The sequence below is a fragment of the Heliangelus exortis genome, chromosome 6, assembly GCF_036169615.1.
Source record: "Heliangelus exortis chromosome 6, bHelExo1.hap1, whole genome shotgun sequence".
Lineage (NCBI taxonomy): Eukaryota > Metazoa > Chordata > Aves > Apodiformes > Trochilidae > Heliangelus > Heliangelus exortis.
This window is the reverse complement of record NC_092427.1, coordinates 30,343,200-30,370,312: the sequence shown is the minus strand read 5'-3', so window position 1 is coordinate 30,370,312 and position 27,113 is coordinate 30,343,200. Positions and strand designations below refer to the sequence as shown.

Sequence of the window (27,113 nt, the reverse complement as noted above, 5' to 3'; positions counted from 1 at the left end):
TGTTCATGGTATCACCCACCTGATCAATGTCAATTGTTAGGGAACTTCAGTACTGGATCCAAGTGAGTGAGGTACAAGTCTTGATGGAGAAACACTTCACTGCTAGAGCAATAGGCTGAATATGTAGGCACCAGGTTATTTTAAATGGGATTTGTGTGTCCTGTGTCAGCCCTCTTGAACAGTAGCATGGTGTCAGGCTGTGGCAGCACTGGGAGGTGAAGGTGCAGATCATGCCACATAGCCTTGGTAGGCTGTGGTCACTTGTAGCCAGAAATGCTGAGGACATTTGTGCATATGACATCTAAGATGTCCTGGAGACCTCTGCAGAAGCCTGGGACCTATGAGATGTAAGCTACAAGGGTACTTTGAAATCCAGACCATGTGAATGGATAAATCAGCAATTTATCCTTAGGGATGCTCTGAGATGTGATCTGAGACCAGTGAAATGGTGTGTGTAAGGATTCCCATTGGTAAGTCTATTTGCAGAAATAGGACATGAGATAATAATTTGAACATGTAACCATGAAAACTAGATTTCTCTGCCTTTAGGGTTCTTCTGTGACCTCTGACAGCTCACTGCCTCATCTGTCACCCAGAGAACTATAACTTTATACATACTTGCATAGGATATGTTTTGAGGAAAAGGGTTTACCTAGGTGATAAATATCACGATGATTATTTACCATTTACTATTTAGTATGTGCCTGTAAAACTACGAGGCTGAAATTAAAATATGTGAATCATTGTTTCCCTGCTTGTATCGAATCAGACCAGAGAGTTGTTTCGTCACGTTATCTGTTGTCATCACAATTCAGAGTAATCAACAGTAACCAAGACAGCTCCCTTTTTGTGAATCTGATTATTGGATAGAATTCCTTGTTATCCTTATGTTTTGGTTGTATGTCACTTTTCTTCCCGTGTTTAAAATGATGGCACAAAAAACAAAACTGGGAAAATCTACTGTTACTTTATTTCATTCACTGTCTATTCTGAGAGGTTATTTTTACATATTTTGGCATTTCTAAATATTTGGAGCTATTATTAAAACTGTTCAACTGTCAAAAACTTATGAAGCTGTGAAGCCTGGAAATGACAAAATTAACTAGTAATAAAACTTATGACATGTAGCCTAAGGAATTAATTGGAGAGTTGTTATCACGCGGCTTTTAAAAATAGAAGTATTCTACCCACAAGAACTTGCAGAAATATAGTTGACAAGATCTGAAACTTATTTGATTGGATCCTAATTCATCACTTAAGTTGTTTTTATATTTTTAGCCTATGCTTTTCCAAGGTTTTGTACATTTATAGTGGATATTATATATGCCTCCTCATCACAGGTCTCCTTTGGAAGCCACTTTCATGTTAATCAACTAAGTCTTTCTGGGACAAGAATTAACAAAGTGATTTCTCCCAATTGGAGAAAAAAAATGTTGTGACTTCTAAAATTGTTGTAATAGTAAAACACAGAAGTAACAAAGTTCTGTGCAGAGAGGTCTTAAATTCTACTATTTTAGAAAATTGTACTGGCACTTCCAGCATATCAGTGTGTATGATGCACATGGGGTTTTGGCTGAAGTGCCAGAAAATGGTAAGCTCTGATTTTTAGAGAGCCAGCTCACACTGTCAGCAGGCACCAGGGTAAACTGTTACAAAGCCACCTAAGAAAGATGTGGAGGTCTCTGAGCATTTGTAATGACATAAGCATGCAGTGCAATAGTTTAAGGCTGGATTTGACACAGACGTTTTTTCCCTGTTAAAGTGGTGTCCTGTTTTACTGCCTTTCCCTGCAGTAAAACTTTAACAAAATTAAAATGGTGTGTGCAAACTTTAATTTTCCTTTCCTAATTTTTGCATGTTAACATTGGAGTGTATATATCCTGTTATGCATGATATGTAACATTCACCATACATTTGCTTATTCAGTGTTACTCATTTTTCTCTTTTTTGTTACAAGAGTACCTCCTTTATTTGGCATTTAAAATAACATTAAGCTACATCTTCTAAAACAGAGGATTTAAAATGTCAAATATTTAAATTAAAGGTACTTGAAAGTGTCTCACTTTAATAACTTCAAATGCAGAAAAGGAGAAGAGGATTAAAATACATACATTTCACAGTTTGCTACATTATATCTCATATCTAAATTCCTTCCTTCTAGGAAGAGCAAAGTATGTTAGCAATGGAAGAGGAAGGGACTGTTCAGTTGCCACTAGAAGGACATTACAGGTAAAATATACCTTTCCTCTTTTAGGTGAGTTGCAATAAAATAAACATGCCACAATATTTATTCTTAATGCTTATGGCATATCAGAAGGATGTTTGTCTGGTAGGAGGTGAACTGAACCCTATAATGCAGTATTTAACAAGCTCAGCCCTTTTCTAGTCTTTCCACCTGATCTCCCAGGCAGTCCCTAGGAAAAAGACACAGCAGTTGAAGTTTTCCCTTGGGCAGGACTGCAGGATCAGGCTGCTCATAATGAACCTTCTGACATGGACAGTGCAAAAGGAAGATGTAGAGCAGGTCAAACCCTGATGCTAGCAAGGAGCCAGGAAAAGTTTTTCAACATACCCCAGAAAAATCAGATTCTTACAGTATTACATTTTAAAACATTCTAATTAAGATCATATTCCTGCAAGATAATTGAATCAACAGCTGTCTAGGGCAGAGAAGGCATAATGCAGGGTTGACACAACAATGAAAACCTACATGAAGGGCCACAAGGACTCTCATTTACAGTTTTCAGAAAGAAAATTCTTAGTAAAGATTTGAAATACTGCTGATGGTAACCTCTGCATTGATGTTAAGCTCATGGGAATACTATCTCAGAGTGGCCTCCTTTTATATTTTAACACAAAGTTACCCTAATGTCTCCTAATCCAAATAACTGTATGTGTCTTTGAAAAACCCCAACCTATTTCTGACTTTTGATTCATAACACTTCTGTAGTTTTCTTTTGTCTGTAGATTTTTGTTGTATTTTATAGTAGCAGTACTTAGCTTAATTTATCTTTAGGTGTGGTCTATGGTGTGTTTACTTAGGTAGAGTTGTCTGGATAATAATTTACTTTCTGTACCGTGAGGGTACTATACTTCAGCTAAAAACACAAGTCAAAACAATGGTTGATAAAGTGGTTCCCCAAAGCACTGTGAAAACAAGTTTACCAAGGGCTTACTGACTGTCAAGGTATGCATAAACCATGAAGGCAGGAATGACATACAGGCAGGCCCTTAGACCTTTTATGGCTTTATTATTATTAAGCAGGTAAATACATATTTGGAGAAGCCCATGTAAAGCTGAGGGCATAATTGCTACAAAGTGCTTCTTAAAGTTAGTGATGAGCTTGTTCAATTGGGACATTTTTATGATATCTCTTAAATCTTTGAATTTGTCAAGGGTTTTTTTATTACTTTTAAAATGATATTTAAAGCAGGTGGAGTTTCAGAGCATAAATACTTCGAGAATTGTAAGGCACTTGGAAGATTCTGGTTTAATCCAGCTATGCTGCAAGATCTTAGGCAATATTTAATTTCACAGTTCCTCATTTTTGTTTATTAGTTAGAAGTAAATAAGGTATTGCATTGGTGTTACTGTGATTAGTTGCTATTGGAGGAGCTGTTGTTCAGGATTTTTGAAGTTTAACATAATTTTTGAATTCACATTGAAATTATTTATTGTAATCACTATCAGTTTTCAAGAACTTTTGTAGAGTTAATAAGTAACAAAGACTGATTTCTCATTGCTCCTTTTTTTTATTGTGCATTTACTTTTATTCTTGCCTAGAGATGACCCATCTGTGATAAACATTTCGGATGAAATGGCAAAAACTGCTGTGTGGAAGACACTGTTGATATCCTCGGAGAATGCAAAAGATAAGGAGTCAAGCTTTCCTTCTAAAAGGTTTTATAATTTTTTTCTACATTATACTTTAAATTTTGCTAAGGATTAGAAAGATTTCTAGCATACTTCAGCTTTTATTTCTTGAAGTTTTCCTTTATTTATGTCCAATCCTAATATTCTGAGCTCAAAAATTTACTACGTACACTTCTTAAAAAAAAAACCCAAAAACTATTAAAATTTTTTCACAAATATTTGCATGCCACTGGAAAATGAAGTTGAGCATGCCTGATGCTTGTGTAGTGAACCACCAACCTACACCTGCATAGTGCAACAGCTGTTGTGTTTGTTCTGCTTGCTTTTGTTCCTTCCTCCTGAAAAAGAAGTGGTCATCACTGACCTGGAAATATCCATATGAAGAGCCCAGCAGTCTGAATCCAATCTTTTAATATTTCGAATGAAAAAAATTCTAAGATTCCATAATCTCTTTTTGGTTTTCTGCCTACTTGTACTCAGAACATTTCACTACTTTTAACTTTTAGTCCAGCTAAATGTAAAATGAAGCAGTGATTTTTAGCTGTGCTACAGAGTGATTATGGGAGTAAGAGGATATTAATTACAAGCACAGTGTAATTGTAAGAGATTTCCCTGTTTCCACAAATTTTAAATGTAACTGTTTTCTACTTAATTGTTTTATATCACATTTTTGTCATACGCTCCCCTTCCTAATCACTCTAGAAGCTGATTCCCCAAAGGTAAGGCCCTGTCCCCCAAACTTTTCCCTGACTGTATTGTCCAATTCAAATTGGTGTTGCCAGGAACCCAAATGACATGACTTTGTATAATTTTTGGGGAGACAGAATTAAAAGAAATTTCAAGTAGGAATGTAAAATGTCTTTTATGAAGTCCTTAATATTAAAATCTGAAATTTCTTGTATTTAAAATTAGGAACTCTAGATTTACTATATTTCAATATTAAATTGAATACATTTCTAGATTTTTATTATATTAATTCTTTGACTTTAAAAAATATAAAATTATATTTTGCCCATTTCTAAATCTAGTTTTCAAAGTGATGCAGCAAGAGGAAAAAATCTTGTAGTGAAATACGTTTTCTAATTTTGTCACCCCAAAATGGCATGCTGACTTTCAGTGTTGTTTCTTTCCCTGAAGAGCATAAACAAGATGAACCAGTTGATGACCAGAGAATCTTCATTTCAGACACCCATGGAGCAGCTCACTAATGTCATCATTTAGATGTTATTACAATAACAGCCAAATAAGCAGTATAGTTCTGATTGCCTTTCACCCTATACATGGGCTGAAAAACATCCTGGCACAGTGGTGCATGGGTTAAGGAAATGCACTATGGTTTTCTTACCTCATCTTCCTCTGTTGTCCAGGTTGTGAAACCCTGGAGAAAGAGAAGAAACTGATGTGGTACCTTCACAGCCACTGTGTATGAAGTTGTAGTTTTTCTGGTGGATGCTGGGTTTTTTTATGGTTTTTATGTGAAATTTTCAACGATACTTTGAGCAAAGAGCATTCACATAGACTGTGGCTCAGACAGCATTGGTAGAAGATGATTTGGCCATTCCACTGCAGTAGAATAGAAACTAATTTTCTAATGACCTCACTTTCAACCTGTTCTTTTATCTTTGCTCATAAAAACAAAGATTCAGGTGAAAAATAATCAAGGGATCATTGATCTTATGGTTTTAAGTATGAGTGTGTTGTAAAGGAACAACATCTTACAGAATCATGTGCTCTCTAGATTGTCTCAGGTACCCAGACAGACATAGATTCAAATACCTTTAAACCTACCTAGGTTTGCTTTCTGGTAAGCATTAATGATAAATCATGTTAGAGACCGAGTTGAAGGAATACAGGATTCCTAAATGTATGTATCATTACATCAGCATATAATTGAATCCTAAGTAAGTACTGAGAAAGAAAAGAAAGCCTTGGATTCACAGCAGTTGTAAGAATAATTTTTGCAAATTACCAAGATGAGCAATATTGCACTGTGAAATTCCCTCCAGTGAAGGGTATCTTACCAGGGGGGGAAAAATCATGTTATTTCGAAGTTAATTGTACTGATGCTTTTGAAGTTCAACTACAGAAGTAGTTAGTTCTCCTTTTCCTCTTCTGAGGTCTACTTTCTCATACTAATATTCCAAAATATAATTAAATGGGGATAATTAAATTATGATACTGTATTAAGATTTGATGTAACTCCTTTTATGTACAGCACCAATCAAGTAAAAACATAAGGCTGGAATACATAAACTCTGAAAGTTCTTCTTCCTAATTAAATACTCAGTTGAGTTTACTTGATAAATGCAAGACTCATCAGTAATAAACTAAGGTCACCTCCAAAGAGAAACTTGAGGCAGGAACGGTTTATACAAATGACAATTTAGCCTGGTGCACAGATAATATGTGTCCTAAGCTTTTATCCTGCCCTTGTCTCTGTGAATTAGTATGTAATTTGTGATAGTTCTTACATCCCAGACTTCTAATGACACTTAAGTGTCTAAAGAGGAGACTTAAATGAGATTCACAGAGTCAACGGCTGCTTAACCATAGAGGCACATGAACTTTACAGTTTTCCAAACTTAAGTTATCATTACTAAAATTCCAAGGGATCTGAATGTCTCCTTTCAAGGCTGTCTTGGTAGAATTGAATACCCGGCCACCTATCTGAGACATAGCCCTCATTGTCATTTTTAATTATATCTTCCTCTGTTTTTGCTTAAAATACTAGGCCCTTCACAATTCAGCAATTTCAAAATGTATGCAGAAGATAAGACTATGCATAAAAGTTGGTCCTAGCTGTTCTTCTAAGGTGTTGGAGAAGGAGGCATCTGTCACTTTGCAGATGGTATTGAGTCACTTTCTCTACCTGAAGATACACATATCCTGTATCCTGAACCTTCCTTCTTGGGTTTGTTAGGATACTCCCTTGGTAGGGAGGAAGAGACCTCCAGTTACATATTTTAGTGGTAAAAGACTGGACTTGTCTTTGTTTTTATTATTATTTTGATTCTTATTATTACTATTACTATTATTATTATTATTTATTTTTTTCCCAATTTTTTTTATGGCACTAAAGCCCACATCTGCAGGAGATGCTGAGATGTGAATCCTAAATAGAATGAAGACTTTCCTGGTATCACAGAGGCACCTAAAAATGTGGATATATTGTAGACTGTAAGGCAGACAACAGTCTCAGTGTTTGCTTTTACAAAGCACAGGTAACTCTCTGCCTGCTGTACTTCAGCACTTTAAATTCACCCCCCAGGAATTTGTTTGCATACTCTTTGTGTGCAGAAAGTGTAACATAACCAATTCTAGCACTGTTCTACAGAAGGTGACAGCTCTGGCAGTTGAAGTGGCAGAAGTTGGTATTCTTTAGCTATTTCCATTAACACCTCTGGAAGCTGCCATAGGCATGGAAGTAAGCTTTGGCTGAACTGAATTGTAGCCTTAAAGCAATTTTTATGTGAAGAAAAATGTCAGATGATTGTAAAATTGTGCATGAATCACCTTAAGAATTTGAGAATTGATCTTGCTTTCTTTAAGCGATGTGTAACTCAGCCTATTTCTCATTCATTCTAGTTAAGGAATTATTCCCATGAAACCTGGTAGGTTATGTGCTTGATACAGGTTTGTTCTCAGAACCATTTTTTTTTTTTTTTTAGAAACCCTGCCACTCTCTGTTGAAGGCTTGATTTGCCTGTGTTGTGGAAGCCTCTTTGCAGTTTCATAGTGTGATTGCAACTCATTGCAAGAACATGAATTTTTATTTATTTACATTATTGTAAATTCAAACCCTCTTCACAAAAAAATAAATCATCTGCTTTGCACATACATTGCTTTCTGTAGGCAAATCAACAGTGTTTTAACTAGGAAAAAAATAATCCAAATATGAACTCTGCTTCAGAGTTCTTAGTGATACGGCTTTTGTGTCATCTTTTGGGCTTTTTTTTTTTTTTAAAGAAAGTTATTTCTTTATAATGTATACATAAGGAAGTATGTATTAAGCTCCAAATGGGGAATATTGTCACTTCCCAGCCCCCAGCCTTTTCCTGCACTCCCCAGTCAAGACTGAAAGCCAAGTATTACAGTTGAAAATTGGCTTGCTACTGCTCACTCTGAAACATTCCTTCTAAATGTGCATTGAGCAACAGAATACATTTTAAAGAAAATACTTATTGTGACCTCTTGTTTGTGCCATTTAAGAAAATGCTGGTATTGGGTATTGTCTTGAGAGCTGTACCATTATTACAATTTAATCAATAAACAGTTGTAGTTACCAAAAAAAACCAAAACAAAGAAAAAGGGGAGGGGGGGGCTCTTTGCTTGCATGCTGGCTGGCTTGTCTGTCTCTTCATCTTAAGTTTTCTACCTTCCTCCTCACTGAAATGCTGGCTGATGTCATCTGCACCATTCAGCACAGAAACTTAAACCTGCTTCCCAATTTGTGCTATGCAGCATGAAAAATTAATTACTGTATCAGTCAGTGTTGATCTTCACGTAGATCATTGATAAATATAATGGTGTTTTTGTAACTTTTTTTTTTTTTCCTTCTGTTCCTAGTGCTGAAATCAGAAAAGAGAAGAAAGCTGACTCAGGGAAACGTATTGACCGGGAGACTTGTCTATGACTTGCTCTTCAATTAATTTTTTTACAAATGAATGAAAGGACTGCCACAGCCACTAAAAATAAATGATTTGACATTGTAACTTTTGTCTTTCATCTAAAACTAGCACAGGTAATGTAGTGCAATATTTGTCTCATTTCACCTTGTCTGAACGTCTCCATTGTCTAGTATCTGTGTCAAAGTCTGCAGTAGCTGATGCAAAAAACCTTCATGTTCTTTGCTGATATTGGCCATTTGACAGTACTCCTATCATAAATTTAAGAAGCAAATTTTCTTTCAAATTCAACTTTCCTGTTAATAAGTTTGTACTGTATTTTGCTACTTTTCTGTGTGAGAATAATTAATAATCTTCATTCAAGATTAACTTGAAAACACTTGTTCCAATTTATTTATTTTTTAAAATCACCTAACTCAATGATTTCAGGATACCCATACTGACAAGCAAACATTAAAGAAGTTTTTAAAGTAACAACTGATCTGACCCTGTGAACAAACTAACAAGGATAGTACCTGATTCCTCAAGCTGTCTTTCTAAAGTCCCGGATTACTCTTGCAATGAGGACTGCAGGGTCAGGTTCTGTACTTGTGAAGTTTTCCTTTATTTAATACAGTGTATTTAATATTAAAATTTGTATGTAACTGGAACATAGTCATATATATATATAAAAAAAAATATATATTAAAATATATATATTTAAACATTCTCTCACCTTAGTTGAAAAACCCCACATCCTTTGATGTGAAATATGGGTACAGTATTTCTCAAAATGCAGTCTGTGATTACAATATCTTATACTGTATGAATGTTGCCGTGGTGGGCCAAACAACTGCATTGTGTCATTAATCAAATCATTATTTTATACCAGGGAAAATTTTGTATTCCACATGCAGTTTTATCACCTGCCCGATAATTTTCCTCTTTATTGCCTAAAATGCAGCCACATAAAGTGCACATTTATATTGTTCTCTTACTTATAACAACCATAAACCTAATTTCAGAGAGTAACTGTGTATAATCCTTAAATGAGTATCCTGCTGCTGGTGTTGTTACAGCTCTTCACTACTTCATCAAGTAAATATTAATTAAAAAATAATAACTTTGCAAACTAAAATATGGCTTTAAAGCCATTACAAAGACATTTTTCATAATGGGTTTTGGTACTGATTCTTCAAGCTGTTCTTTTGTGTAAAACAAGGACTGCAAGATTAGATATTAAATTAATAGATATGTGGAGCAAATGTTTTATTGCAGTATTTGGAATTCACTGATTTTAATTTCTTTTTTTAAGATACATTTTTAAATGATCAAATAAAAGCTAATTCTCATAATTATGCTATTACTTTGAAACTTATAAATAAAAATTAGTCTTGTAATCTTTATAGACACTCAACTACAGGGCTCTAACATTCCCCAGCTAACCAAAACACGTTAACCTCTCCATAGACCTCATGTGAAGAATTTTTCATATCCAGCACAGTTAAAGTACTCCTTCTAATGTTCTTGTGTGTGTATGTTTTACTGCTTTAGCCATAAATGATTATTGCATTTTGCTCAAAACTAATAGGGTCGCTGTTCTAAATTTGACTTAGCGTTATTGAAGCCCATTAAAGGCCATTTTTATGGAGAAAAAACCTAATCTAATTGACACAAAGAAGGATTTACATTTAATTCAATGTCTGTATTTGTAAATCTAGGGAAAAAATGCTGATGCATTAAAATTAAATGCTTTGTTTTGTGTACTTGATAAATTGTAAGATTCCAATTGTTTTAAGATTAGTATAGAAGTTCAATACTAGTTTGTCCTGGGGGCAGCCTGGTGGTGTTTTAATATGTTGCTGACTTTGTTACAGATAATGTATACAATCAAAATGTATTAGTTTCACTTGACCAACTCTTAGAATATTAAGAAATCAGTGTATTCAATGGCATTCTATATTCTGTTCAGTATTTCAGAGTGGTTTTATTTTAAAACAGTCACTCTGTTCTTGTGTGAATTTAAATGCTATTCTAATGTTAATCTTAACATTCTGAAATCACACACAATATAAAGCAAATGTAGTGTTATATTTACTTCTAATTTCATTTTCCTGGTCAAAATTACTTAATTTCTTGGATGTAATTTATTACAAAGGTTTATGTGTACATGTGAATAGACTATTGTGTTTTACACAAATAAGAAATGTTATGTGAAAATAAATATTTATCCTAACTAACTTTCAACTTTATTTTTACACTAGAAACCCCAGAACAAGTACACAGTATGGTATGGTATTGTAATCATCTGCCTGACACTTGAATGTAGTTGACAGATGAATAACTCATAGAGCTCAGTCCTCATCCACTTCCCAGCAGAATCTCATTGACACCTGCAGTGCTCTGGGTAGCACCTTGCTGGTGTGCAGCTGATGATGCTGGGGCACTGGGTCTGACTGGAACAGGGAGTGTGGTGGCAGGGGTGGCACAAAGCTGAACTCTTACAGGAAGAGAGTGGGAAATAAATACCAGTTTACTGGTCGCAAAGTTAGTTCCTCTTGCTCCTGAGAGAGATTATGGGAACCAGACAGCAGGAGTTGGGTCATTTTACAGATCAATAGGTAAGGTGATACAATTTTAAATTCCTCAATGCTACAATATTTAAAGGGTTTATCAGCTGAACTGTGGCTTAGCCTACTGCCTAGTCTCATGACTAGGCAGCTGCTGCTGCTGAAAAACATTTAGGTTGTCAAGCTTAGCACTACTGCCAAACCCCAGTACTTGAAGTGTTGACTCCATCTTATTAAATCCCTCTGGATCTCTTCATCATTTTTTAAACCAAAGACTGGAAGCCTCCCAGCCTGGCAATGTTAACTCAACTCACACCTCAGGCTTCAGATTAGGATTTTACACAAAGTGTATTGTACAACATACTCCATTTCACAAGTTGACCACAAGTATCTATTTCGCATGGAAAAAAATACAGAGAAAAAGGTAATTTCTAGGTGCCTTACTAACTCTAGCATGTGGCACTTCATCAGGCACAAACTGGTTCTGAGTGGTGGCTTCAGACATTAATGAAATGAGCTTTCTTCTCTGACTCAGGTTTAGTTATTTACCAGTGCTCCTGCATTTCAAGCAACTTGTCAGGTCCCTGAGGCAGCTCTATTGTCCTGTTGCCTGCATTATTTTTTGGACCCAAGTGAGAGTTAATGGAGAGAAAATTATACACTAAGTTGATGTTTATTTAGACACTTACTATAGCAATAAAATATCTTTTGTTTGTTTTAGAAGTTGCATCATGCTCTATTTTTAAAGATGCTTTTAGGACAGAGAAATATAAGATCATTGTCATTGTATGTTTTTATGCCTCAAAGATAAGAAAGTTAAAATGAGACTATGTATCCAGGGTAGAAGAGTTTCCCAGTGAGATGATAGTAAGGTAGGTCAGATACAAAAGGAACTGTATCTTTACTTAATGAAAGACTTACCCAGATCATATAATTTTTAGTTTTATTTATTTAAAAGGTGGTTGCTTTTTGTTTTTGTCGTTTTTTTTATGATTACACTAAGGGAATATTTGCTGTTCTTTAGTAAGTATGATAGCCTGATTAAGCTAGTTTTTTTAATTTATAAATACATCTTTCTGACAGTAGGAGAGAAAACATTTTAAAAAACCCTAAAAAACCCCCAAAACCCAAAATTATTTTACCCCATCCAGAAACTGGTAATTTTTTAATAACCTACCTGCATTACTATGATCTGTGTTTATACTGATTTATGTTTCCTTCCCTTGAGTTAACAGAATCAGCGATGTGGATCCTGTAACTTCTTGTAGACAACTGAAAGCCTGTAGACTACACAAAGTTAAAAGCAGTTCCAGTCTACATTAGAAACACTAATAAATTGACCCTGAGATTTTATCTCTAATACCCCTCAATAATTTACTTCCCAAAAACTTATTTTGTGAGTCAAGGTGTTTTTGGTTTGTTTCTGAAACCAAAGCCTTGTTTTCCACCTTTCTTTTACTCATTTAAGTACAAGCTGCAGAAACTGTCTTGACATTCTCCTCCGACAAGCTTTATGTGTCTGTACTTTTACATTCACACCTAATATGTCCCTAGTAACCCAAAAAACATACATAATCATGCACTGGCATCTAATATCAAGAAGCTAAGTGTTAGATAATCATGTTAATCATTTCATGGTACCACTATATAAAAGCAGAAACTTCAGTGTAAGTCTGTCAGAATTAATGGATATTTGTAAAATTCTACAAGTTGGTTTCTTGAGCAACACTTTCAATGATACAGACTACTACTCCATAGCATAATCTCTTTATTATTATAAGGCAGCACAGTTTCCAATAGAAGCTGGTTGCATCATTTCTATGTGAAATTAAGAAAACTAATCTTATCTTCAGATGGAGAAGCCTACCTGGAGTGCTGAAGATAAAGTTTTACTATGGGCTGCAAAGAAAAGCAGGTAGTAAATAGTAAACCCTTTTTTTTTTTTTAAAAAAAAAAAAAAAAAAAAAATCTTTCTCATAGCAAAACAATGATGGGTTGCTAGAGTTCTCAGAGAAAAGGATCTACCAGTGCAGATTCTCAAGTATCAGTCATTTTCGCTATACAGTAACCTAAAATCACAGTACTATGATAGGAAATAAAGAGATCCAGTGCCATTGGTTTGAACAGGTATCATCATTCTTTCTTTGGTGAAAGCTTTGGTGCTTTTCTTGAAAGATGTCTATAATTGCAATCCAAGAGATTGCAGAAAAAATACTAACTCAAGAAGCTGCAGCAAACAAAGTTTCATTGTGTATAGAAAAATCTTAATATTGCAGTATCCCCACCACTGTTTCCAAAATAGTACTTGATTAAGAGTTAGGTAATTTCTGCAAAATCTGTTAAAAGAATTATCAATATTTTCACAGAAGTGACCACAGGGTTAATTTTATTTTTGTTGGAACATTATTACTTTTGTTCCTCAACTGATCTCCACCTTGGTTCCTCTGTGACAATTTTCATCTTTTATTTCCCTATTATAGAAACTGTATTGTTTCTCTTTCAGAGTGGAATATTAAAAGATACTGATACAATCAAATACCATGCTTTCTGGAAGTCATCAATAGACCTACATTCTGGTGCTGTTAAGTCCTGATCACACACAAACAATAAAAATGCAGTAGTTGCTGGGCAACAGAAATAATTTAAAGATTGGCATTTCATTGTGCACACAGCTATCCCAAGAGCTGACCCTTAGCTCTTCTTCAATCATGAAGTTTATACTTTCTACAGAGTTTTTTTGAGAAGTACCATCATGAACAAAGAAAACACTGGTGTTAGGGCAGTGAGAAACACTGCTTTATGAAGTGGCTCATATGGGTATAAATGTGCTTATGTGCTTGACCGCTGATGGCGTGGTCTTTGTCTGTGTACCACTGTGGGAAAGAAAAATGCAGAGAATGTTAGTTTAGCAACATCTAGATGATATAAATCAAACACGACAGACATAAAAATGTACAGCCATTTAAAATTACCCCAGCGTGAGGCTAATTCAGCCTGGAAGCAAAGACAGGAGGGTGGTGGGATGCTGCTACAGTACTTTAGTTCCTGCTTTGTGTGTCAGATACAGCATCTATTCATACTCAAATACAAAATAAATACTTGGCTTGTTGGCACAGAGGGGAGATGCAGCTCAGACTGATGTCTGATGTCTGCACTCTAAGCCCTGCAAGTTTGGCTGAAGGACAACCATGCGCTAATGTGCATTGGGCTTTCTTCTATATTTAATCCTTTTAAGCACTGCTCCCCAAGGTCTGGGAGAAGATAAATAGGAAATGAAGAGCTTGTGCCTTAGTCTGAGAGTTACCATGTACAGCATAAGAAAGGGCAAATAACTATGCCTTAGAAGTTCAATAGAGAAACACCAGAGGTGATAGACAAGTTATCTTGGGCTTAACTGAAATTAATCTTTCCTTATATTCTATCTGTAAAATACTATCTATTGGACTTCAGCTATATGCAAAGACTGTAATTGACTTGGCTGTCTGTCTGAGGACAAAAAAAATGAACGAAAGATTATGTAAATGGGGTCAAATAGGAGAACGAGGTGCTTTGCATTTGTTCTTGTACAGAAAAATACATGGGAGTATTATATTAAAATCCCAGTTACTAATCATTAAATGCAAGTATGTGAACTTCCGTTTAAGATGGCATTTGATTCATACCCAACAACAGGGAGCTTTTTGCTATTATTCTTGTAATCCAAACTCATTTATATGATGATAAACAAAAGAACTATACCATTGCCTGAAAATCCACTTCAGCATCAACAAGAGCTTTGGAAATCTGCGCTGCTTGCTGAAAGTGAACGTTATCTGAAAAGGGAAACAAAAGAGGGAAAAGTTAAACAAAAAAATTGCCTCTGTAATGCTCTGGGGGAAAAGCAAATCAACGAACAAGAAGACTCCCCAGCGCTGCTGACTGAAACATAAATTAGTTGCAGAAAGCAGTATTATTTTATTGATGCAAATGTAACTGCCTTGCCCCTTCATGCTTTTGTTTTGTCAGTAGTAGAATTGTGAACCTGTCTGCAAGACTAAAATGTCTAATTAACTACAACTCACCATCTGCTGTTCCATGAATAAGGAGATATTCAACTTCCTTGAATTTTTCAGCTCTGGCCATTACTGTTGAAGTCTGAAATTAAAGGAGAAAGAAGAAAAAAGGTCCTATGCATTTGAAGATGACTTGCTAAGAGATGACTTTGATTCCTGTTGACACGATCTGGGATCCTTCAGATAAAAACAACCCCTGCTCCTCCCCTGCCTCCCCATCCCCTATTATGCCCCCAGGTAGCATGGTCACATACCCAATGGCACTGTGCTCACACTCAAACCACTGCACTGGGCTGCAGTTATTCACAAGGCTGATGTCTGCAAAGTACCAGGCAATTCCAGAGGGGAAGAGCTTTGTGAGTGAGATACACATTTAATGCATTGCTAACATGTTGTTAGCCTGCAGCACACCACTTGCCATAGGTTTCCTGCACGACTGCAGACAAGTTAAAAAATGTTGCCATGGCAACAGTGCACCCTATGATAGCAGGGAATAGCTATTGCAGAGGCTACGTGGGTTTATCTTCCCCACCAAAATGTACACTAGTTTACCTGTAAGTAAGCCAACAGAGCTAGTATTTCATTAGCCACAAATAAAAAATGACTGATTAGAAATTTAGAACAATGCTCATCCCCAAATATGACAGAGAAATGCCTGAAGGGGGAAAAAAATAGACAAAATCTATAAATAGAAGTCAAGCTACATTTTGGGAATTGAAATGCAATACAGTGAGGAAAAAAAAATAATCAGCAACTAAGATTAATGAAGAAAAAACATAGAAACAACCCATTTCCTTAAACATACTAACCACCTGGCTTGCTGCTGTGACTAGGTACTAACGAATGAGGAAAGTGAGGATAGCAGGTAAGGTCTTTAATTTGGGCACGGAAAGGGAACAGGATCGTGCTCTGCCCTGAGAGCAGGAAGAAGGGGCAAGAGACAACATAGTTTAGGCTTAGTAAGACAACCAGAATAATGGGGAAAAATAAGTTGAATTTTATTTCCTTCTATTAGCAACATGAAAGGGATTCTCTAAATGACTGAATCCACCTGGAATGTTTCTCTATATAACAGCAGCTGAAAAGCTACTAAAGCAAGGTAAAAATAGTAAAAACTAGGAACAAAACATGATGTTCCGTGTTTTTTTTTCTTCTCACCTTGTGCTAAGGCTGTATCCATGCACAGAGATTTGCATCTAATACCCCCAGAAAGGCAAATGCATTATATTACCAAGACAGAAGAGTGCTTTAATTTCCTTATGTCTCTTGTGCGTTCATGAATCTTTAAATGAAGCATAAATACTAAATTTTTTTTGCCATGGCAGAATAACGTACCACAACGTTATAACTGATAACTCTCTCATAACTGGAATGCTTTTTAAATTTGGCTGAATAACTACAAAGAACTAAGTTTGTCTGAGAGAAAAAAAGAAAGCACCCTCCAATCCATAACACTGCAATTTCCTTCTTTTGATAGGGAAAAGCTGCAGAGCACCAGAAATCCTGCCTAATATATGGAAATCCTTGCACACGGGAAGTGTGACACCATATATTGAAATGAGTTGGAATCATGCAGTAAGAACAGATAGTTATGAGACTGCTAAAATCAGGAGACTGATTCAGTGAGAAGCACTGGTACAGCAGCTGACCAAAAGAACAATTAATGTCTCAGTGTTAAAAAGGAAAGAAATGGAATGATATTCTTTGAATATGTCCTCTTCCACAAGTACAGAGGGAAACAATAGACTGTATTCTTTCAGCAAATCAGTGCTTGTTTGAGTGAGAGCTTGACTTGAGCTACACTTCTGAGAACTGGACTTTCCAAAAGAAATTTTAGAAAAAGGATTTCACTATTTTTACCCCTCCTAGCATTAAACAAAGTAAAGCTATTTGTGCAATATTTTAGAAAAAATGAATACATGACAGAAATATTCTCTCATTCTTTATGTCTTGCAACCCATACTCAACATAAAGAGTTCCTGCCCTAAAACATACTTTGAGGTTACAGTACTTTGGCCAAAAAAGAATATTGCAAGATAGGAAGCAATCTCAGGCACAGTTCCAGCAGAAAACGACAGCTATATCAACTGAACAATCCTCAAGTGGACAGCAAATAAATACAACTTAATTTACCCCTTCTGTTTCAGTTATACTGCCAGGACAAAGGTTCTGCAAAGGTAACATGTACAAGTACTGAGAATTGGGTCCTGCTGAGTTTAACTGGCTTTTCTAAAGATCACACAGCAGTCAACATTTTATCAGCACTCCACAAACAAGTTAAGGTTTGGCTGAAACTGAAGGTCTCTCTCCCTTTAGCATATTCTCAGATAATAGAACAAATGTCAAATCAGTACAAGATGGCATATTTACAAAATTGTACCCTGTTTTGCATAACCTAATGATGCAGCAGTTCTTAAGGACTGAACATTTCAAATCTGCTAGAAAAAGATTGCCAAATCTATGACTGTTTCAAACACTTGCCAAAAGCATATCAAATTCAGAGTGAACTGCAAAATAATCTTCTCACAAGTTGAACAGTCTCTTCGGTATGCTTTCCATGGCTACTGCATCTGACCTCTAGTGCTCTGTCCTTATTTAGTCTCTAATCTTTTACTCAGGGACGTCTTCCTGGGCAGACAACTTCTCTGCCATCCAGCCTGGGATCCCTCTCTACACAATTAAACATATTGGGAGCTCCACTTAAGGCTTGCTCCTTTCTTTTACACCACTACATTAAAAGGCACTGATCACACCTAATTGGCCTACTTAAAGGAGGGCAAGCCATCCCCCGGGCTTTAATCTTGACAAAGAGTATTTAACATCTCGGATTCTCTTCCTTCAATAGATGTGAAACCTAATGTCATAGTAAGACAGAGTGTAGCCCTCTTACCATATCTAGTTTCTTGAGACTATATATTCACAGTCATTAATAACACTGCACATTAGGAACGAACCTAGCAGCATGCCATCTTCTCTAATCAGGTGTGTACACAGTCCCATTCCTTTTAAATTAAGGCACACAGTACAGAATTTATGCAACCTTTCACTTTTCAAGCCAGCTTCATAGCGGATGCAGTCTGACAGCATGAAGTTAACAGTTCAAAAATGCTTTAACAGCTTCATCTAGGAGAGCTTTCGGTACATGTTTTGCATTTACTTGCTAAAAACCATTCAATTCAGAAAACAGCTCTCATCAGCAACAAGGGGCCAGAAGGCTGCCTGAAGTGAGTAAGGGTCTTCAGCAACAGCGTCCCACAACTCTTCTATTGATGCGACATGAAAGAAACCCCTCACTTTGTGAGCTATCCCTGCCCCACTCTCCCCTCACCTACACAACCCACCCACTCCCAGTTTATATGGAAAAGCAATATATTCCTTGGGGCTTTCGACAACAAATGAGGACTTCAGTTGCGTTTTGCTATCTCTAGAAGGAGCAGCGAAGTGAGACAATCTGATCTGTGCAATTACCCCTCCTCCATCTAGCCACCATTCTCCCCAATTAGTCCTCTGAGTAACACATTTGAAACCTTTCGCTCTTTGGTACTGGCAGTTTCAACGTGTCCATTGCCAGCAATGGATACTATGCCAAGAAAATCCGACTCCTGGCTTGAAAGGATTAAACAGTCCTCTGTTGCCATCTGTGCTGTGAAGCTGGTGAATGACTTTGTGCACCCAGAGCGTTAACATTCGTTCTGCACAACGACAGTAACTTCTATTTACACTGCTACCTCGCAGACCTCCTACTGTTCCCACTATCTTAAAGAAACACATTTGGAAAAAGGCAGGCAGGCGGCTGCAGGTGGCTGGTCAGTCCCCGAGGGGCCCGAGCAGCTTGCTGGTTAGAAGTGGCAGGCACAGTACCAAGTGTCCCAGCAGTTACTACCATTGCTCATCAGTTTGACCAGAACACCTGATACAGCAGCTGACACAATTAGATTACTGTAGTGATATGTCAAAACAGACATTTCACTCCATATACATGTGTATTTATATGTTTTACTATACTTTTAAATCAATGCAACAACCCCCCAACCCTTTTCACCCCTGTGCATTAAGACACAATCAGTGCTCAGCTGTCTTCTAGCCTATTTACCAACCACAATACAGAGAATGCCCCATCTCTTTGCCTGACATGCATGTTTGGTCACAGTATCACCATGTCTGAACACCTCTGTGAAACATGACAATAATCACGGCACCCCTCAGATCCCTCTGTTTTCCAACAGCCACTTTATTTCCACCTAAATCTGAAATTTAACAAAACCTTACAGAGGTTTGGGCTGCTCTGCCCTAAGTGCAGCTTCCTGTGACTTCAAAAAGCCCTTGACATCACAAAAAGCAGCTGGCACAAAGGAAGAGCAAGTCAAACCATCATGCCATAATAGGGACAAACAATCTACATGTATTTTGCTCTCATCAGAACACTTGGAAATTCCCTCATGTCTGGGCAAACATCTGTCCCCTTAGACCAAACCTTGGACACACTGAGTTCACAGAGATGGGGACAAAATTCCAGCCCCAAAACCACTGGTTGTCAGTTGGTCTGGACTTTGATAGGATCACGGTAGAGTTACCTCCCTGTCAAAGTTTCCTAATATGTAGGAAATATTGCTTGCCCTGAAAAAAAATCTTGCAGATTCCTAAAGCAAGAAAGTTCATGCAATACCCATTTTAAAAAATTACATTTCTGAAAGAAGTGGAGTACTTTTGTTTTGGTGGAAATGTTGTTTAAGATAAAGCATAGCTTGCACATGAGCATATTAAATTTTAAACTAAATCAGTTTTTACTGCTTGTTTTACAGTCTGCAAAGTAGTCAAATGGAACTGCATTTAAAAAAAAAAAAAACCAAACCCAAAAAAACACACAATAACAAACCCCCAACACACTAAATAAACAGAAAACCCATACTATATAGCAAAGAGTAACAGCCTCAAGCAAATCCAAGTGCATGAGACTACAGCCTTTAAAAGCACAATGCAACAGTTATTGCTAGAAAGAAGAAACAAACATTTCTTCCTATAGGGAAGGAACTAGACTTCATAAAGAAAAATAGAGTGCTCTAGAAAAGAAATAAATTGATTTTTTTCTTACATTATAGTTTTTCAGATTATCACTTGCTATAGGAAGGCCCATGTATCGCTCTGTGTATATTGAATCTGTAATTAAAAAAAACAAAACCAGAACATGCTGCTTAATTTTAAGTTTTTTCTATCAGAAATTTTACCCACTGCTACAAACAGTAAGAATGAATACTGGAAATTAAACAAACAAAAGCCACCAGGTTTTCCACAAAGAGGCATGTAGGTAACCACCATTATTCAGAATATTTAATCTTCTTGTTGCCATGGACACCTGAATGCTGAATATTAATAAAGTACATCGTGTCAATGTTACCTTATTGTTATTCTTTCAGTAAGCCTAAGAAAATTACTAAAAATTCTGCACTAAATGACTATCATTTGAAAAAAAACCTTAAGATATTTTATCTAACTGTTTACTACTTAAAATCTATAAATGAAAATGTCACAGTAGATTAGGCTCTACAGTCTTATGTAGTCAAAATAAGTGTCTGATTTCCCATAGACTTTTCAGCTTGATATCATATTATGCTTTTTTGGACATTTGCTGCTTTATTTTAAGCCATACAAATCTATGCTCTGTTGCCATAGTCTAATGTTCATTTTACTTCTCATCACCATTGTCACATGAGGTTTTCTTATGCTGAGTGAGCATGTCTCTGTAACCCTCTCCTTTATCTAATCAACTAAATGTGGAATTCTAGAGATCCCGATCTTGAGTTAAAAATACTTCCTGCTATACTCTAATATTCATATTGAAACCAATATGAAGCATCTCTTCACCCTCAAGGGACTAGTGCTAATACTTGGCAGTGTGATTTGATCCGCTGAATTAGCCAGAGCACAAAACACACCATTAAACAGCCACTGTGCTAGATATGGAATCGTAAATTATGCCTTATTTAGCAGAGATTTGTCAGGAAAAGCTTTCCTTTGAATGTTTGTGGACAAAGCCAAACCAAAATCATGTCACATTGTACCAGCACATATTGTATTTTTACTTACAGATACACTATATATACACTGGGAGGAGGGCCCCTATAACTGCATTTATAGCCTCATGCAACTACAACCTTACACAATATAAGCTTGAAGCATGTAGAGACTTGTCCACTTGTTCAGGCTTTCCTCGCATCAAGCTATCTTAAGATTAATTAGATTTATAAAATACAAATTTTACACTACAAAAGAAAAAAAAGAGGCAATTAAATACTATTCTTTCACTTTGAGTAAATCACAATGCAAGTTTGATGTTAAGCCTCATTGTTTGTTATTCTAAGGAAAGTAGCATTTTGAAGAAGTAAAGTCTAGCAGTGATGGATTTCTGATGCAAATACCGGCCTCAGAACACCCAGAACACCGGTCTCAGTGTTGGAAAGCAAACACAGACCTGTTGCAGGAACACCAGAAATATTACTACAATTTAACCTTCTTTAAATTAAAATGAGATTACCTGGAATTAAAGAGATTGCCTGGAATTGTGGATCTGGCTTTTTAAAGTGGGAAATAAGATTTAGGCAATTCTGAAACGCAGTACCCATGAGTTCATAAAAACAGACCAAGAGGCATTTACGTGGCATGTAGTAAAGAACCAAGGTTCTGTGCTATGAATCAATACTTTGTAGCATGTGCACTGCAAGACATATGGGAATCATTGTTACGAGGAAGCCATCACATACCATAATATTGCCAACGTGACACAGGGGCAACCGCTATTCCACACTTGAACACACCGCTTCCAGAGCCAAGCACCATGGAGGTCACATATCCCCCGTAAGACTGAGAAGAAAACATTGCTGTTATTTTAGTCGGAAAGAAAAGGATGGGGCCCATCTGCTAAATGGTTCATCAGACATTTATAGGCTCAGCGTTTTTCATATTAATGAACTCCATTCTGAAACTGGGTCAGATCTCACCCAGCCTGCTCGGTGGGGGAAACAGGCATCAAACAGCCTGTGGCAGCTGTGGTGCCGAGGAACGAGAACCTGCTGGGGAAAAGGGGCACAAACGCCACTGAACTGTGACTCAGTGAAGGATGAGAGCGTTTGGTAGCACTGTAGGCAGCAGCGAAAGACAGGAAACGAGACACTGCTGAACCGCTGCGTCCCTCTCAGTGCTGGGGGAGCGGATGGAAGCAGAGCTCATGCCCACAATGTGCCTGATGAGTAGATACACCAGGGCATCCAAAAAAATTTACAACTCCCTCAGAGCAGGCCGACAGCAGCTCACTTGCTAACTCTCCTCCAAAGCATCAAGAGCAAGACTGACTGGGGAGCAAAGGATCTTCTGCTGAGTCTGTGGGAGGAACTGTGCAGCAATACACTCCTTGCTATGCACAGAAAATTCACTCACAGTCTAGTCTGATACACAGATGAGTAAATATCTGACACACTTGAGCACCCAGGCAGCAAGATACCTAAACAATGTCATCGCCTGCCCAAATGACACTCCTCACTGTAGTCTGAAGGGGTTATTCAGGAAAATGTGCCCACCCACATCCAAAGAGAAGAGCAATTTTTGGATCTCATTCCTATCTTGAAACCAGATGACAGGCAAATGGAACTTTATCTCAGTTGACAGCCCTTACATGTTTGCTCCAGCTCCAATCCTTAGGTACTCCCAGTTAGATCAGCAAAGGAGTGCATATACTTAGTAATTAAATTCATGCAAAAATAAGTTGCCTCACCAGGCTAAACAAAATTAATGTAATGTCAGATTCCTCCAATTCTGTAGAAAGAATTCCCCTCTCACTAAAGTTAATACTATTAAACTTGACCTTATACAACACAGGGATGTTTATCCCTACAAGGAAACCTACTAAAGGCAACCATCATCCTGCCATCAAGTAATTTCATTCACTGGTGCCTGTCACCAGTATTGACCAAATTTCAGGTAGCAATTTAATTCAAGATCCTGCATGCAACCCTAAATACACATAAACATAGTATGTTTAAGCAGAGCATTCAAGGATACTTGCTGTGATGTCAGAAAGAAGCAGTGAAACAGCAGCCTGGGACAGAGAAATGTTCACAGTTTGAATCAAACAGATACGATAACACTACACAGCTTTGCAGCTGAGAGGGTGTGTATATGCTATTAAACACTCCCCTCTACTGTAAGAGGTTGCAAGTAAGAGAAATCTAGCCTCTGGCTGGAAGCACTGCTTCAACAAAATATAGCCAGGCAGTATCCCATTAAAATGTTTTCACTCCCTCTGACAGTCCTAATTTTTGTTTCAAAGGCTCTTGAATACTTGGAGAGGGACAATGTATACAGGCACTTGTAAGATGTACTTCATCAGTTCAGTCACTGGACTATGATCCCAGAGGTGCCTCACATTAAGTACTCCAGCACTGCAAACACACAGCAGTGCAAATAGTTGCTACAATTAAATAATAAGTCAACTAAGCTTATTTGAATACTTACCCAACCCCAAATAGCTATTCTGTCCTTATCGATAAAGCTCATTTCAGAAAATTTTCTGGAAGCAAGCAGAATAATTAAATGCTTCATGGATTGTGGGAATCTGCCATTATACAGACATGCTTATTTTCCATCATGTCTGCCTCTTTCTGTTTTATAAACAAACATTTCCCATTTCATCACAGTGACCGCATATGAACACATACTTCATACTTCAGGCGTGTGTATCCTTGAGAAATTAAAAAAGTAATCTATGCATATGAAAAAAAAAAACCCTGGATGCTCTGTAAAAGTCCTCATCTACACTCACTGACATTTGTATTGTATTAGTTTAGATTTCACCACCTCCCTCACCTTTTATTTTTGTCCTTGTTTTTTTTTTTTTTAGTAGAAAAAAAAAAAAAAAAGAGGGGGGTGGGGGGATCAACACTCAAACTGCAGCAGTAAGGGGCAGGCATATATCTGTAAAACCACACAAGGTTTAAAAAAAATAAATAAATTCTGAAATGCTATTTGTTTAAACTACTTAGCATTTTAAAATCGCAAAATGCAAACTCTTTAAGATCACTTCCTTGTGATTCTGAGAGATTCACCCTGACATCATTCAGTTTAATGAGATTCTCATCATTCAGCTTAGTGAGATTCTGCAAGCATAAACCAAGTGACAAAGATGAACTATGATGTAAAGGCCGTGAAGTTCATACAAGTAACTCCATCACAAAAGAAACTTGCAAAAAGCTTGGAGTAAAACTTCCAAGTTCCTTGGTAGAATGCTTTTCTATTACGTGACATGTACTAATAGACACGCTCTTCTGTAATGTGACAGCTATCACATCTATAAAACCAAGGATACGATAAATTTGTTGTTACAGCATTAAACCTTTTTAAAGTATAAAATGATGGTTGGCCTATAAGTTACACACTTCAGCATACAAAATTAAAGTAGAATTTAGTTGTTTTTCAAGGTGACCATTTAAAACTTTCACCATTTTTGATGCTATACAATAAGCACAGAAAAGAAAGAGCAGGTGTTGATCATTTCAATGTAGCTGACCTGGCTGCTGTTATCTGATCTTCCACTTCATATGTTCCCAGCCTTCGGTATATTGCATGCATAATTTCATCCCCTTGGTATCCACTTCCTCTGCCATCAAAGCTGGCCACAATGATCTGCTCGGTGCTTGCAAGGTAAGTAGCCCAGCTCATCTGGAAGGTATAATCCACTTTCTGACTACAGGGTCCGGCATACCTAGGTGAAAAGTACCACAGAATTCAGACATTTAAGCTCTATGTATTCTTGCATCAAGCATTTGAAATACAATTATTGCTGACAATTTTCGGTCACTAAAGCTGAACAGATAAGAAAAGCATCACTGACTGTCTCCAAACTGCTGCTTTGCCCGGACACTAAAAACAATGCGTTTTTAAAATGCCAACTGTTTATCAAGAAAGACTAGGTTATTTATTTTATTGCTTTTCGATCTACTAAGAAACTTCCATTACTGTGACTTTAGGTGACTTATCAGAAAGCCAAACCAAATTCTTTTTTGTGTTGGCAGATCTAATCGTCTGAGCCTCAAAGCAGCTCTTTAACGATTTCTGTTCCATCTACCCACGATTTATTTGGTTGAAGACTGGAATCAACAAACAGCCTTCATTTGTAGAAAATTAAAAACATATTTTCCTGCACTTTAACTGTCTCATCAGTGTTCTCTACAGTCTACACTCCTTCTTATGCAGGCTGAGAAAAAGGGAGCAAAACTGTAATTATAACTTTTTTTTTTTTAAATATGTGGAAGCCCTTGAGCACTATGAAATCACACTCTGAGTGACTGGATGTTAAAATTCTCTCTGCAGTGCAGTTCTCTAAATGCTTTTCAACAGAATAAGAAATGAAGGAGTGGCTCTTAAGGCTCTATAACCTGTTCTTCCTTGTTTTAAAAGCAAATTAAAAACTACTTGGATATCTGAGGATAGGGAGGCTCTACAGACAGACTTTGTTAGGCTGGATCAATGGGCCAACATCAACAGTATGTGCTTCAACAAGGCCAAGTGCCAGGTCCTGCACTTAGGCCACAACAACTCCATGCAATGCTACAGGTTTGGGAAAGTGTGGCTAGAAAGCTGCCAGGCAGAGAAGGACCTGGGGGTTCTAATTGACAAGCGGCTGCATATGAGCTTCCCAGGTGGCTAAGAAAGCCAGTGGCATCCTGGCTTGTATCAGAAATAGTGTGGCCAGGAGAAGTAGGGAGGTATTTGTCCCTTTGTACTCAGAACTGTTGAGGCTCTATCACAAATTGAGATACATCTCATCTTTTTCATTCCCTTGTAAAACTACTTTAAAAATTAGAGAGCGTGGCGTTCTCGTGTTTCCCAGTCTTACTAAGAGCATTTTAAGTAAGTGATTATTAAATGATTATTAAGTGATTATTAAGACAACATTGCCATGTAACTTGAAGACTTACACTTCAAGGAGCAGGGGGTACTTCCTTGATGACTGGAAATGGGGAGGCAGTATCATTTGATACCACAGGTCTAAAAGTGAAGAGAGTTTGATTTAGGTCAGTTGTCCAGTGAAATAATTTCACACACACTTTAATTCAAACAAGAGCACATTTGAGTCACCTCCTAAAAATTAAAAAGCAATTGCATCTTGACGGTCCTAATGTAGATAGATAAAAAATCTTAGGTAATCTAGTAATTTTTTTTTAACCTCTTATAGCTAGGTTAGCAGTCTGGAACTGAAATGACTACAGTAATAATCATCATAAAATCTGGGGACTCAACATACTGTCTTAGAGCATTATTCTACATTATAAGCTTGTATGTGAAACTTGCTAAGTCTCTACAGCAGTAAATATAAGCCTAGTTCAAAAGTGTTTCTCTATTAAAATTTCTCTCCCAATACTAAAAAGAAATTTTAAATATTTTGAACATGCCAGATAGATTTTGCGTGACAGTTTGTAAAGCATCCCAGAAACATATCCAAATATCTACTATTTCTCAAGCAATGTTGATTCTGGTTCCATTCATTCTACTTTCTATTCAAGTTGCCTGCAATTTAGCTGAACATTTTAAATGTACACCATGTAAGTTTTGCAAACCAATTTGCTCCATTGCTCATTCATAAATTATAAAAGAACTGATGTTGCAAAAGAAGCATGAGGCAATGCTGATGGACTGTGCTTCAGTAACAGCCAGAGCTCAAGTCTTACAGAAATTTGTCCAGGTATGAATATGCAGGATATTAAAACACTGGAAAAACTGAGAAACTAAATTAAATACATGAAAATACTAATTTTAATTTTTTTCATCCTCTGTGTACTCTATAGTCATGAGAGAAGATTTCTGCTTTGATAACATACACAGATTTTTAAGCAGACTTGAAACTTGAAGTATGAGTTTATAAATAGATTTATTTCTCCTGTTTGTGACATTGAAAATCAATTCCCCTTACCCAAAAGCTTTTACCCTGAAGAGATGAAGTAGTAAGAACAAAGAGGAATAAAAA

The 27,113-nt window shown here is 36.8% G+C and overlaps 2 protein-coding genes across 20 annotated transcripts in view; one reads left to right on the top strand and one right to left on the bottom strand.

The window, feature by feature from the left end:
* The window catches only part of SLC4A10 (solute carrier family 4 member 10), a 142,800-nt gene extending 132,082 nt beyond the window's left edge, over nucleotides 1–10,718 (top strand). For 6 of the 15 annotated variants that reach the window (XM_071747516.1, XM_071747518.1, XM_071747528.1 and 3 more), the window contains 3 exons: nucleotides 2,162–2,229; nucleotides 3,785–3,901; nucleotides 8,441–10,718. In XM_071747516.1, coding sequence (XP_071603617.1) covers nucleotides 2,162–2,229; nucleotides 3,785–3,901; nucleotides 8,441–8,507 — 252 coding nt within the window. In that variant the 3' untranslated portion in view covers nucleotides 8,508–10,718. Of the gene's footprint in view, nucleotides 1–2,161; nucleotides 2,230–3,784; nucleotides 3,902–4,576; nucleotides 4,594–6,953; nucleotides 7,096–7,459; nucleotides 7,508–8,440 lie in introns of all 15 variants that reach the window. The other 9 variants (XM_071747527.1, XM_071747525.1, XM_071747521.1 and 6 more) reach the window with 5 other exon arrangements.
* Nucleotides 10,719–13,744: 3,026 nt separating this feature from the next.
* DPP4 (dipeptidyl peptidase 4) overlaps nucleotides 13,745–27,113 on the bottom strand; it is a 38,362-nt gene continuing 24,993 nt past the window's right edge. For all 5 annotated transcript variants that reach the window (XM_071747531.1, XM_071747532.1, XM_071747533.1 and 2 more), the window contains 8 exons: nucleotides 26,068–26,137; nucleotides 24,657–24,851; nucleotides 23,606–23,660; nucleotides 21,859–21,958; nucleotides 20,193–20,257; nucleotides 15,110–15,182; nucleotides 14,787–14,860; nucleotides 13,745–13,921 (listed from right to left, as the gene is read on the bottom strand). In XM_071747531.1, coding sequence (XP_071603632.1) covers nucleotides 13,823–13,921; nucleotides 14,787–14,860; nucleotides 15,110–15,182; nucleotides 20,193–20,257; nucleotides 21,859–21,958; nucleotides 23,606–23,660; nucleotides 24,657–24,851; nucleotides 26,068–26,137 — 731 coding nt within the window. In that variant the 3' untranslated portion in view covers nucleotides 13,745–13,822. The remainder of the gene's footprint in view (nucleotides 13,922–14,786; nucleotides 14,861–15,109; nucleotides 15,183–20,192; nucleotides 20,258–21,858; nucleotides 21,959–23,605; nucleotides 23,661–24,656; nucleotides 24,852–26,067; nucleotides 26,138–27,113) is intronic.